The 12,481-nt window shown below is 39.8% G+C and overlaps 1 protein-coding gene across 1 annotated transcript; it reads left to right on the top strand.

Moving 5' to 3' along the window:
• Nucleotides 1–727: 727 nt before the first annotated feature.
• Nucleotides 728–1,657, top strand: LOC131175279 (uncharacterized). The gene is made up of 3 exons (XM_058138995.1): nucleotides 728–840; nucleotides 1,039–1,297; nucleotides 1,400–1,657. The coding sequence occupies exons 1-3, from the start codon at nucleotides 728–730 to the stop codon at nucleotides 1,655–1,657; spliced, it is 630 nt and encodes a 209-aa protein (XP_057994978.1).
• The last annotated feature ends 10,824 nt before the right edge of the window (nucleotides 1,658–12,481 follow it).

Genomic DNA, 12,481 nt, shown 5'->3' with positions numbered 1-12,481 from the left:
TAGTACTCAGCGATGGCTGTTATTGCTGTCGCAGATATAGAGACTAAAGGAGCAGCAGAGTGAGCTACTGAGGATTGAGGAGCTACCTACTCTAAAGTTTATCAGGTATATTTTATACCCTGATTGTAAAAATTATTTTGATGTATGTAATGTAAGTAAATGTAGGAAATGGTCATGAGCAGTTGTATAAAACTTGTAATAAATTTTAGTTTGGATTTTTCTTTATGTGAATTTTTGTAATGATGCATATAAATTGCTTTATCTTTAATTACATATGAATGGAAGTATTTTGTTTTAATTTGAATGAAATTAATTAGTAGTATTTTTGATGATGTTGAATTTTGGAATTTGAGAAATAATGTTGAAATTGGTTGAGATGGATGTTGAATTGATTAAGTTGATGAGATAAATCATTAGAAGTGCTTTTTTACAGGTATTTGAAGAACTGTTTTCTCAAAATACAGACGACATTCTGTCGAAATTTTTATAAAATTTGTGGAAAAATAAAATGGGACAAAAATTTTAACTAGTTTTGAAACTTTAATTAAATGTTTTAATACCTATTAGAAAATGCTCACCACTTATAAAAGTAAGAAAATTGTTTTAAAATCCCTTGTAGGGTTCTTAATGAGTTATCGATAAGTAAAGTTCGGTAGTTCATTAGGTATTCTACGGGATCATGTTATGCCTTACAAAGGGGTAAGGTGTGACATCGTTAATTCTGTACATGGCAGTTCAACTGAATTCGATGGGTTATGTTCTGGGGCAGCACAATGACACGGGGCGAAAGGAAAGAGCCATTTACTATTTGAGTAAGAAATTCAACGATTGCGAGTCGAGGTACTCATCCTTGGAAAAAGCTTGCTACGCCTTGGCCTGGACGGCAAATTGACTCAAACACTACATGTTGAACCATAAAATGTGGCTTATCTCCCGAATGGATCCCATCAAATATGTATTTGAAAGCCCGTTCATGCCAAGGAGGATAGCGAAATGACAGGTCATACTCTCCTAATATGACATCATCTATATGACCAGGAAGGCAGTAAAAGGGAGCGTGATTGCTGATCTCTTGGCAGAAAACCCAATCCAAGATTATGAGGCCTTGGATTTCAAATTCCCCAATGAGCATATTAATGAGGTCGGCAGTGAGGGAAAAGAATCGACTGATGTATGGGAAATATATTTCGACGGAGCTGTCGACTTGTCCGGTAATGAGATAGGAGCAGTTTTGATATCCCCTGACGGAAAGCACTTCCCAATAGCCATCAAGCTAAGGTTCAACTGCACCAACAACGTTTCAGAATATGAAGCCTGTGTAATGGGTTTACATGCTGCCATCGAAATGAAGGTCAGAAAGTTAGAGGTGTATGGAGATTCGGCCTTGATCATCTACCAGGTCAAAGGGGAATGGCAGACTAAAGATCCGAAATTGATCCCATACCAAAAGTACCTCCTAGAATTGATTAAAAGATTTGAAGAGAACTCCTTCACTCACCTCAATCGCGACAAGAACCAGTTTGCCGATGCCTTAGCCACTCTAGCCGTCATGGCTCAGATGGAAGAGGGACAGACAACACAGGTGTTGCAAATCAAAGCAAGGAGTGAGCCGGCTTATTGCTTCATAGTCGAAGAAGAAACCGATGGTAAACCCTAGTATCATGATATCCAGGTCTACATCAATACCCTCCAGGGGCAAGCAGAAATGAAAGGAGGATGATTAGGAGATTAGCTTTGGGATACTTCCCCAGGGGTGAAATTCTGTACAAAAGGAGCTCCAACGACGAATTGTTAAGATGCGTAAATGCAAAAGAGGCGAGGAGGATTTTGAGACTTATGAGGGGAATTGTGCAACTCACACTAATGGGCATATGATGGCCAAGCAAATCATGAGACGGGGATACTTCTGGACTACTATGGAAAAAGACTGCATTGAGTACTTTCGAAAGTGTCTTAAATGTCAAATCTATGCAGATCCAATAAATGTCCCGCCTCATCAATTGTTTAATCTTGTCTCACCTTGGCCTTTCGCAATGTGGGGCATCGACGTAATTGGTCCCATTAATCCTAAGGCATCCAATGGGCACAGGTTCATCTTGGTGGCTATTGATTACTTTTCCAAATGGGTTGAGGCGACATCATATGCTCATATCACGCAGAATACATTCCTCAAATTCCTCAAGAATAATGTCATCTGCCGATATGGCCTCCCTAGCGAAATTGTCACTGACAATGGTAAGAATTTGAATAGTCCAAAGATTCGGAGTTTATGTGACCAGTACAAAATTTGGCATCTAGATTCTTCTCCATACCGCCTCAAATGAACGGAGCAGTAGAGACCGCTAATAAGAACCTCAAGAGAATAATCAGGAAGATGACCATCACTTATAGAGATTGGCATGATATGCTTCCCTTCGCCCTTCATGCTTATCGGACCTCCGTGAGAACATCAACTTGGGCAACTCCATACTCGTTGGTTTATGGAATGGAGGCTATTTTGCCCATCGAGATAGAAATTCCTTCCCTGAGAATTTTGAAAGAATCAGGAATCGATGAGTCAGAATGGATTCAATCAAGGTTGGACCAACTAAATATACTGGATGAGAAAAGACTAGCAACAGCATGTCATGGGCAGCTATACCAAAGAAGAATGGCTAGGGCATTTAACAAAGGCGTTCGCCTATGCGAATTCCAACCGGGAGATCTAGTTTTGAAAAAGATCCTCCCAAATCAAAATGATGCCCGAGGCAAATGGTCGCCAACTTATGAGGGGCCCTATGTAGTTAAAAAGGCATTTTCTTGTGGTGCACTGATCTTGACTCACATGGATGGCGAAGAATTCTCAAGACCCGTGAATGCAGATGCTGTCAAAAGGTATTATGCCTAAAAAAAAAATAAAAAAAAAGGTAAGAGTGAAAACCCGAAAGGGAGCTCCTAGCAAAATGTGCGAAAGAGGGCAAAAACCCGCAAGGGCGCTTTCTGCAAAATGAGTGAAGGGTGAAAACCTAAGAAGGCATCCTGAAAAAGCAAGCAAAAAAAGAAAGAAAAAAAAAATCTGGGGGAGAAAACCCGAAAGGGCGCCACTAGAACCAGAAAACGGAGAAATAAGGAAGGGAACACGGGACCAGGAAAAGAAGTAAGTCACCATGGCCCGAACATTCATCGAAGGATTACTTGAAATAATGGTAGTTAAATGAGTTGAAAATCAGCTACAAGGAATTTGTGATATTTATCCTTGTACCCTTTTTCTTTCAAACTGTACCTTTGTTCTCAAGCCATAATAAAGTAATTGTTTCACTCTAATTTATCTTTCTTATATACCTTCATTTATGCACTATTAATCTGTTAAAACTTTATCATAAGATCCAGATTTGGATATCGATAACCTCATGTACTTTGCTATGAGATTTGCAGGGAATGAACGAGGGCGCCTAAAAAAAAATCATGTAGGAGTGAAAACCCGAAAGGGCGCTCCTAAAAAAATGTGCAGATGAGAAAGTGAAAACCTGCAAGAGCACTTTTTGCAAAATAAGAAAGGAATGGAAACCAAAAGGGGCATCCTGAGAAGTCAGTAAGAAACGAAAATTATAGGCCAAACCTAGGAGATTCGTCCTGACCTTCTCCATTAATCGGCTATCTTCAAGACCTTGTTAAGTACACTTTAATTGGAGGAGCATCTTGTGTCAGGTTTGTCTTGCTTTGTCAGCATTTTTAATTTTCAGCATTTTAATTTACAGTTATCAACCTCTGATTCCTTGATCCAAGTTGATTTTAATTTCTAGCATTTAATTTCTATCCATCAACCTCTAGTTCCTTGATCCAAGTTGATTTTTAAAATTCCAGTTATCAACCTCTGGTTCCTCGATCCAAGTTGATTTTAATTTCCAGCATTTAATTTCTAGCCATCAACTTCTGGTTCCTTGATCCCAGTTGATTTTTAAAATTCCAGTTATCAACCTCTAGTTCCTCGATCCAAGTTGATTTTAATTTCCAGCATTTAATTTCTAGCCATCAACTTCTGGTTCCTTGATCCAAGTTGATTTTTAAAATTCCAGTTATCAACCTTTGGTTCCTCGATCCAAGTTGATTTTAATTTCCAGCATTTAATTTCCAGTTATCAACCTCTGGTTCCTTGATCCAAGTTGCTTTTAATTTCCAGTATTTAATTTTCAGTCATCAACCTCTGGTTCCTTGATCCAAGTTGATTTTAAAATTTCTAGTTATCAACCTCTGGTTCCTTGATCCAAGTTTATTTTAATTTCCAGCATTTAATTGCCAGCCATCAACCTCTGGTTCCTTGATCTAAGTTGATTTTAAAATTTCAGCTTTTTTTAATTTCCAGCCATCAACCTCTGGTTCCTTGATCCAGGTTGATTTTAATTTCCAGCATTTAATTTCCAGCTATCAACCTCTAGTTCCTTGAACCAAGTTGATTTTAAAATTTTCAATTATCAACCTCTGGTTCCTTGGTCCAAGTTGATTTTAATTTCCAGTATTTAATTTCCCGTCATCAACCTCTGGTTCCTTGATCCAAGTTGATTTTAAAATTCCAGTTATCAACCTCTGATTCCTTGATCCAAGTTGATTATTAATTTCTAGCATTTTAATTTCCAGCCATCAACCTCTGGTTCCTTGATCGAAGTTGGTTATTAATTTTTTCAGCATTTGAATTCCAGCTATCAACCTCTGGTTCCTTGATCCAAGTTGATTCTCAGCGTTCTAATCTTCCATACTCCGACCACCCAAAATATAGGTCTGAATCTTTACATAATTCTTATACGAGAGAATTTCATTCTCTTCAATAGAAATTATGTAAAGAGGGGCAGCTGTCGACATCATATTTTGGCCGATCTCCGAAGTCAAGGGACTTCAAAATCGACTCTATCATCCGCTCTCAGCCGATGTCCTTCAATCACAAATGACTTTTTTGAACTTACCAATTGCTTGACCATGGAATAAACCGATCCCATACTTAGTTAATTGTTTTTCCGATCTCTTATCAGATGGGTTCGAATCAATGTTGGGTCTCTGGAGCATCCAGTCTTACCTCCGATTTCTCTTTACAAATATTGTGGAACTTCATTTCACTAATGTTATGATTGGGCTTCTCACTTGAATACCTCTGATATTCCCTAAAATAAAGTTAAGGTTTTTATCCGGTTTAATGACGATCCTGATCTTAAGAATTCAAATCAATGTCAAGTTTTTTCGATTCTAATGTTCTAAAGTTTTACCCCATGTTTATGTCGTGACTTAGTCCAATCTCAAGCTTACGTTTAGGCCAATCTCAAGCTTATGTTTAGTCCGATCTCAACCTTATCGGAATGTGATCGGTTCCAAAAAAACGTGAGAAAACGAGAGAATGTTGAGATTGCTAGGAAAGTTCTGAAAATGACATAAGGAAGCAACTGACTTACCCTCCCTCTATTTATACCCGTTTAAGCATTTAATGCTCATGAAGTCCCAAGCGACGTGTAACACCCTCCCTGTAGCAACTCCGTACATTCTACTGTTCCGGTGACCAGTGTTGGTCTGGACAGCTAGAACGATCGAAAAAATATTTAAACTAAAGTGAGGGACCATAATTAACTCAAATATTAATAAGAAAAATTTAGTAAAAATTTTAGAAATAAAATACAACTAAGTCAAATGAGCCAGTGCCCAAGCGATGGGTAACCCAAAAGGAAGTTGCGGTTCTCGCAACTAGGAGCCCTAGACCCAGGGAAAAATTCATAAAATAATTTTTGGGACTCCAGAGAAGGGTCATTGAGGTTCCTATGGCATTAAAATGCCAAGAAAATATTTAGAAAAATTTTTCAATCGGTACAGACAATTTTGACCCGTTAAGCCAAACGGAGGGCATTTTGGTCATTTCGCCTTCAGAGACGATTTTTGGCCGACTTGTCCAGTTAAGTAAATAATTATTATGATCTAAAATATGAATAAATATTGCTAAAAATTAAATTAAAAATGAATAGAAAAGAAAGAAAAAGAAAATGACTTAAATCCTTAATTATGACATCACTATGATGTCATTTAAATGCCCTCCACTAATCAACATTCAACAACACAACAAAAATTCTTTAAAAAGGGAAAAATGACAAATTAAGAAACCAATTTCTGGTTTCTTCTTCCTCTTCAAGCCATGACCCTCTCTTCCATCTCCCTCCATTAAAATTTCTTTCATCACTTCCATTTTCCCATGAATTTTCACTACAAAACCCTAGACATCTTTCATTAAAACTTGTCTATACCTCTTGGGGAAGTGTTTGGCAGCCTAGAAAAGGAAAGAAAGTGAAGTTTAAGCTTGAGAAAATTCTGCCCTACAAGAGGTTAGTGCCTATTTATACATAAATCTCTCTTATTCCATGTTAGAGACTTAAAATGAGTAAGGATTTGTGAATTAAATGAATAAAATTTATGTGTATGTACACCATGAATTTCGGTAGCCCTAAGGAAGGGATAAGATTGATTGTTTTTTATGGACTTAGAGTGGACTAGAGATCATGATTAAAGAATATATATATGTGGATAATGAATTAGTGAGGTAATTAAGGTATCTTGTGTAAATTCATAATGGGAATTAGGGTTTTGGGGGTGAAACTTGGACTTTGCTCATGAAATGGTGAGTGAACATTATAATGGTCAATTAGTGACCATTTGAGGTAAGTTGACCATAATTTGAAGTGATTTAGGGTATTACAAAATGAATTGGTATGCTGCCTAGTGAGGGCAGCAGGTGAGGCTGTGAGTCCAGCCTGTTTGGACTGCCATAACTCTGGCTGTGTAGGTTCAATTGGTGTTTGGCCAATTGGACATGAAACTAGACACATAACGGCACAATTTTGGTGAAGAAACCATGCCCAAAAGACCAAAGCAAGTGGACCAAAAACTGGCCCCAATCCGGATGTCCTACAACCAGATTCTGCAGAATGACCAAATGAATAGTAATTGTTCATTTGGCCATAACTCATTGTAGAATGGCCCAATTGACCTGAAATTTTTACAGCAACAAGTTAAAATATAGACAAACAACTTTCATGAAGAAAAATACCCCAAATTATGACCAGAACCTATCCAACAAGGCAGTTGCAGTCACTATTCACTGCACTGTAGATATGGTCAGTTCTGCAATTTTTCAATCCGGCCGGCTGTGGTTTTTAGACCATAACTGGAGCTACAAAACTCCAAATGGAGTGATTCAAAAAACGAAACTCAACTAGACAAAATAAGGAACAACTTTCATGTTTATCATTTTCTCAAATTCTCACTGCAACAGCAACTAATGGAACAGTAAATTTTAGTTATGAAAACTGAAAAATTCTGCTCCCTTCGTTTAAGCTTAGAAATGGTATTGGTGATTAATGCCAACAAGTTTTAAATGCAAAATGTGGTATGTTGGGAGTGTCAAAACCAATGTACCTATTTTCTATGCAAAAGTCAACATTTTTGTTGACTAATGAAGTGAATAGTAACATCAAAACTTGAAATTTAAAAATTGAAGAATTCTAAAGTATCAAATGCCCTAGTATACCTAACAAGATTGGTTTGGATAGTTTGGCATGCCAATAGGGTTCAGTTAGTAGTACTGCACATGGCATTATGCCATTCGTCAGGATTTTATGGCTTTTAGCCATTTTGACATTGTGTTGAGACTTGGCCTCGTGTCTCATATTATTTCTGACTTGTTAGCCGCTACATTTACAGGAGATACATATGTGACCGATGGTGTGACGGCACGAGTACTTGATACCCGGTGCGGTTTACCGTTTATCTAGTCGATCGTTGGTATAGGTTACTTGGGCAACCAAAAGAATGAAAGTGGATAAAATTAACGAAATAAATGATTATAACGAGTACAAAACAAGTAAAACATCGATACATTCAATGCATATTTATTTCTGTTATTTCTTTTTATTTTATTATTGGCACCACTAAGCATTATTGCTTAGCGCGTTGCTTTTGCCATGCGTAGGTTCTGGAGATACTGATCGAGAGCCCAGTAGACCGCAGACTGGATGAGACCATCCTGCAGCTCTACATAGTGTCCGTATCACCTCACCATCTTCAGTGCATTGGTAGGACACTAGGTTTCATTTTGGTATTTTGTAACTAATTTTTATTTTATCATATGTAATTGAACTTATGTAATGTATTTTGATGTCCATGTAAATAATGAAAATTGTGGTTATGAATGTAAAATTTGAGTGTTTATTTATTGCTTGTATATGAGTATCATGAGAAATGAATGTTTGAGTAATGGAAAGGTTGTTGAAAATCATATTAAGACTTTGTTGATAAAATGGAGTTGGGATTGTTTGGAAATGATTTTGGAAGTGTTTTTCACAGGTTTCGAAGAACTGTTTTCTCCATTTTTAGCCGGTACTCTGCCGGATTTTCTATAAAATTTTCGAAACCTCAAATAAATTATAATGTCAATAAATGACTTTAATGAATTATATTTCACAAGTTATATTCAAAACTATGATAAAAATTAATTAAGATAAAATAGAGTGTCCGGTACACCGTGTGACATATCTTACTCGGATATACTGTAGACGGGTAAGGGGTGTCACATTTAGTGGTATCAGAGCACGGTTTAGGCGTTTCTGGGCCTAGATTGAGTCCATACCACGCATTGCATTTGTAAGAATCGAGGTGATACTAATGCAGATCTGTTTGTCTTTCTTATTTTGAATAGGATATGGACCCTACATCTCAGAGGGCAGTTGAGGAGGAAGTGGAGAGTCATACTCCACCTGCAGCAGCTGAGACTGGGGGTATGGGAGAACCTGCTCCGCCAGCTCAAACAGAGCCTGCTCAGCCTCCACAGGCCATGTTCCAGTAAATTGCCGAATTTTTCAAACAAATGGCTGGGGTAATACCACCACCACCACCACCTCCACAACCAAAATCACACCTGAAAAAATTGAGAAAGTTTGGAGCAGTGGACTTCTTTGGCAAGAGAGAAGATGATTCTGTTACAGCCGAAAATTGGTTGAACAGAACAGGCAGAGTTTTAAAACAACTCCACTGCACTCCAGAGCAAAACTTGGAAGCTGCCATATCTCTGTTACAAGATGATGCATATGAATGGTGGGATACTGTGTCCAGTGAAGTACAGCCAGAAGTTATAACTTGGGACTTCTTCCTCTCCGAATTTAAGAAGAAATATGTGGGTAGTGTATACCTGGAAGAGAGAAGAAGAGAGTTCATTAATCTGAGGCAGAGACAGCTGTCAGTGGCCGAGTGTGAGAAGGAATTCGTCAGATTGAGTCGCTATGGAAGGGAGATAGTCCCTAATGAGGCCGAAAGGTGTAAGAGATTTGAAAAAGGATTAAATGACAATATAAAGATCATGATCACTGCCTTGGGAATCACAGACTTCACCAAGTTAGTGGAAGCTGCAATAAAGGTTAAAAAGGTTAGAATAAGTGAGCAGACCAGAAGAGAGAGACAGCAGAAGAGGGGCCCAGTGTCTAGTTCATCTCTGCATTTGGGAAGAAGTTCAAGGGTCCACCCGCACGAGTTCAGTCAACCACAAGGTCGTGGTCGGTCCTGGGGCCCAGCCACGCTTTACCCCTAGGAGAGGTCACCCACACCATCGGTGGGCGCTCTCCGAGGATGGGGTTCAAGGGACCAGCCTCAAAGATCTTCTGTGTCCACATTGTTTGAAATGGCATAAGGGAGTGTTGGAGAGTGACTGGTGCTCGCTAAGGTGTGGGTCAACAGAGCATCGATTAAAGAACCGCCCACGCAGAACTACTACGTTTGCTCCAACACAAGCGCATGCACCGCTCCGCACCACAAAGGGGTAGGAAATCGCAACTGATGCGGTGGGACCATCACAGAGGCTGCATCTCGAGCGCCAGAGAGGCTCGATAACGGACCACTGCGAGCTTATGCCATGAGAGCTCAGGAGGAGCAAGATGCCCCGGACGTCATCAGGGGTACGTTCTCCCTCTACAATACATCTGTGCATGCATTGGTGGATCCAGGATCCACTCATTCATACATCTGCATCAACTTACCCGTAAAAAGGGGGATACTAGTAGGGGAGAGTGACCAAGACATTTTGGTCACTAATCCATTGAGCCACAGTGCAGTAGTGAACAAAGTGTACAAGGGTTGCCCGTTAAGGATTCAGGGGTATAAATTCTTGGCAGACCTGATTGAGTTGCCCTTCCACGAGTTTGACGTGATTTTGGGAATGGACTGGTTGTCACGTCATCAAGCAATAGTTGATTGCAAATTGAAGAGAATCTCTTTGAAAACTCCTGGGGGTAATGAGATCACAGTTGTGGGGGAAAGGACAGATTTCTTGTCCAATATTATCTCAGCCACAGTTGCAAGAAGAATGATGAGAAAAGGCTGTGAAGCCTACCTAGCACATGTGGTGGATACTAGGCAGGCTAAGCCAAACCTGAGTGATATACCCACAGTAAGAGACTTCCCAGAGGTATTTCCTGAAGAATTGCCCGGTTTACCACCAGAAAGGGAAGTTGAATTTGCTATTGAGACACTGCATGGGCGCAGCACTCATTTCCATTGCTCCTTATAGGATGGCACCCACTGAATTGAGGGAGTTGAAAACTCAGTTGCAAGAGTTGCTTGATAAGGGGTTCATACGCCCCAGTGTGTCACCATGGGGAGCTCCAGTGCTGTTTGTGAAAAAGAAGGATGGGACTTTGAGGCTATGCATCGATTATCGGCAGTTGAATAAAGTGACTGTGAAGAACAAATATCCATTGCCTAGAATTGATGATCTGTTTGATCAGTTGAAGGGAGCAGGAGTATTTTCTAAGATTGATCTCAGATCAGGGTATCATCAGTTGAGGGTGAAGGATGTAGATGTGCCAAAGACTGCATTCAGGACCCGGTATGGGCATTATGAGTTTCTGGTGATGCCCTTTGGCCTAACAAATGCACCAGCGGCATTTATGGACCTTATGAACCGTATCTTCCATCCATACCTAGATCGGTTCGTAGTGGTCTTTATTGATGATATTCTGGTGTATTCCAAGACCAGGGAAGAACATGATGAGCATTTGAGGATTGTTCTGCAAACCCTGAGAGAAAAGAAGTTGTATGCTAAGTTGTCCAAGTGTGACTTTTGGTTGAATGAGATTGCATTCCTTGGACACATAGTGTCAGCTGATGGGATTAGAGTGGATCCCAAGAAAATAGAAGCAGTGATGGAATGGAAGCCTCCCAGGAATACAACTGAGGTCAGAAGCTTCTTGGGGCTAGCTGGGTATTATAGAAGATTTGTGAAGGGATTTTCCCTAATAGCTGCTCCAATGACCAAGTTGTTACACAAGAATGTCAGATTTGACTGGAATGACAAGTGTTTTTGAGAAGTTGAAGGCTATGTTGACAGAGGCACCAGTGTTAACACAGCCAGTGTCAGGAAAGGACTTTGTGGTCTACAGTGATGCCTCTCACAATGGGTTAGGGTGTGTATTGATGCAAGAGGGGAAAGTGGTCGCTTATGCTTCTAGGCAGCTAAGGCCACATGAACAAAATTACCCTACCCATGATCTAGAGCTTGCAGCAATTATCTTCGCACTGAAGATATGGAGGCATTACTTGTATGGTGAAAAGTGCTACATTTACACAGACCACAAGAGTCTAAAATATTTGCCAACTCAGAAGGAGCTCAACCTTAGACAGAGGCGATGGATTGAGTTCCTGAAGGACTATGATTGTGTAATTGACTACCATCCTAGGAAGGCAAATGTAGTTGCTGATGCTTTGAGCAGAAAATCCATGACAGCTTTGAGATCATTGAATGCCCGTCTATCTTTGGTTCGAGATGGAGCTATTTTGGCTGAGTTGCAAGTGAGGCCAAACCTGTTACAGCAGATTTTAGATGGGCAGAGGGTAGATGAGAAGCTAATGGCTATTATGAGCAAAATCCCAGGGGGAAAAGCAACTGACTATGAGGTGAAAGCAGATGGGTGTCTCAGACATAAAGGAAGACTGTGTGTACCAGATGATGGGGAATTGAAGGCCAGTATTCTAAAAGAGGCACACACCAGTGTATATGCTATGCACCTAGGAAGTACAAAGATGTATCATGATCTGAAGCTTCAGTATTGGTAGCCTGGTATGAAGAAGGACATAGCTGACTATGTGACTAAATGCTTGACATGTCAGCAAGTCAAGGCAGAACATTAAGTTCCATCAGGATTGCTACAGCCTATACGCATACCTGAATGGAAATGGGATCGGGTTACCATGGATTTTGTAAGTGGTCTACCTCTCACCCAGAAGAAACATGATGCAGTATGGGTGATAGTGGATAGATTGACAAAGTCAGCACACTTTCTGCCAGTTAGGACTGACTACTCACTGGAGAAGTTAGCAGAATTGTATATCAGTGAGATAGTTAGACTGCATGGAATTCCACTTTCCATCATATCTGATCGAGACCCAATGTTTACATCAAGATTTTGGAAGAAGTTGCATGAGTCCTTGG

The sequence above is a fragment of the Hevea brasiliensis genome, chromosome 17 (assembly GCF_030052815.1).
Source record: "Hevea brasiliensis isolate MT/VB/25A 57/8 chromosome 17, ASM3005281v1, whole genome shotgun sequence".
Taxonomy (NCBI): Eukaryota; Viridiplantae; Streptophyta; class Magnoliopsida; order Malpighiales; family Euphorbiaceae; genus Hevea; species Hevea brasiliensis.
The sequence above is the reverse complement of the archived record's forward strand: the minus strand, read 5'-3'. Positions and strand labels throughout refer to the sequence as shown.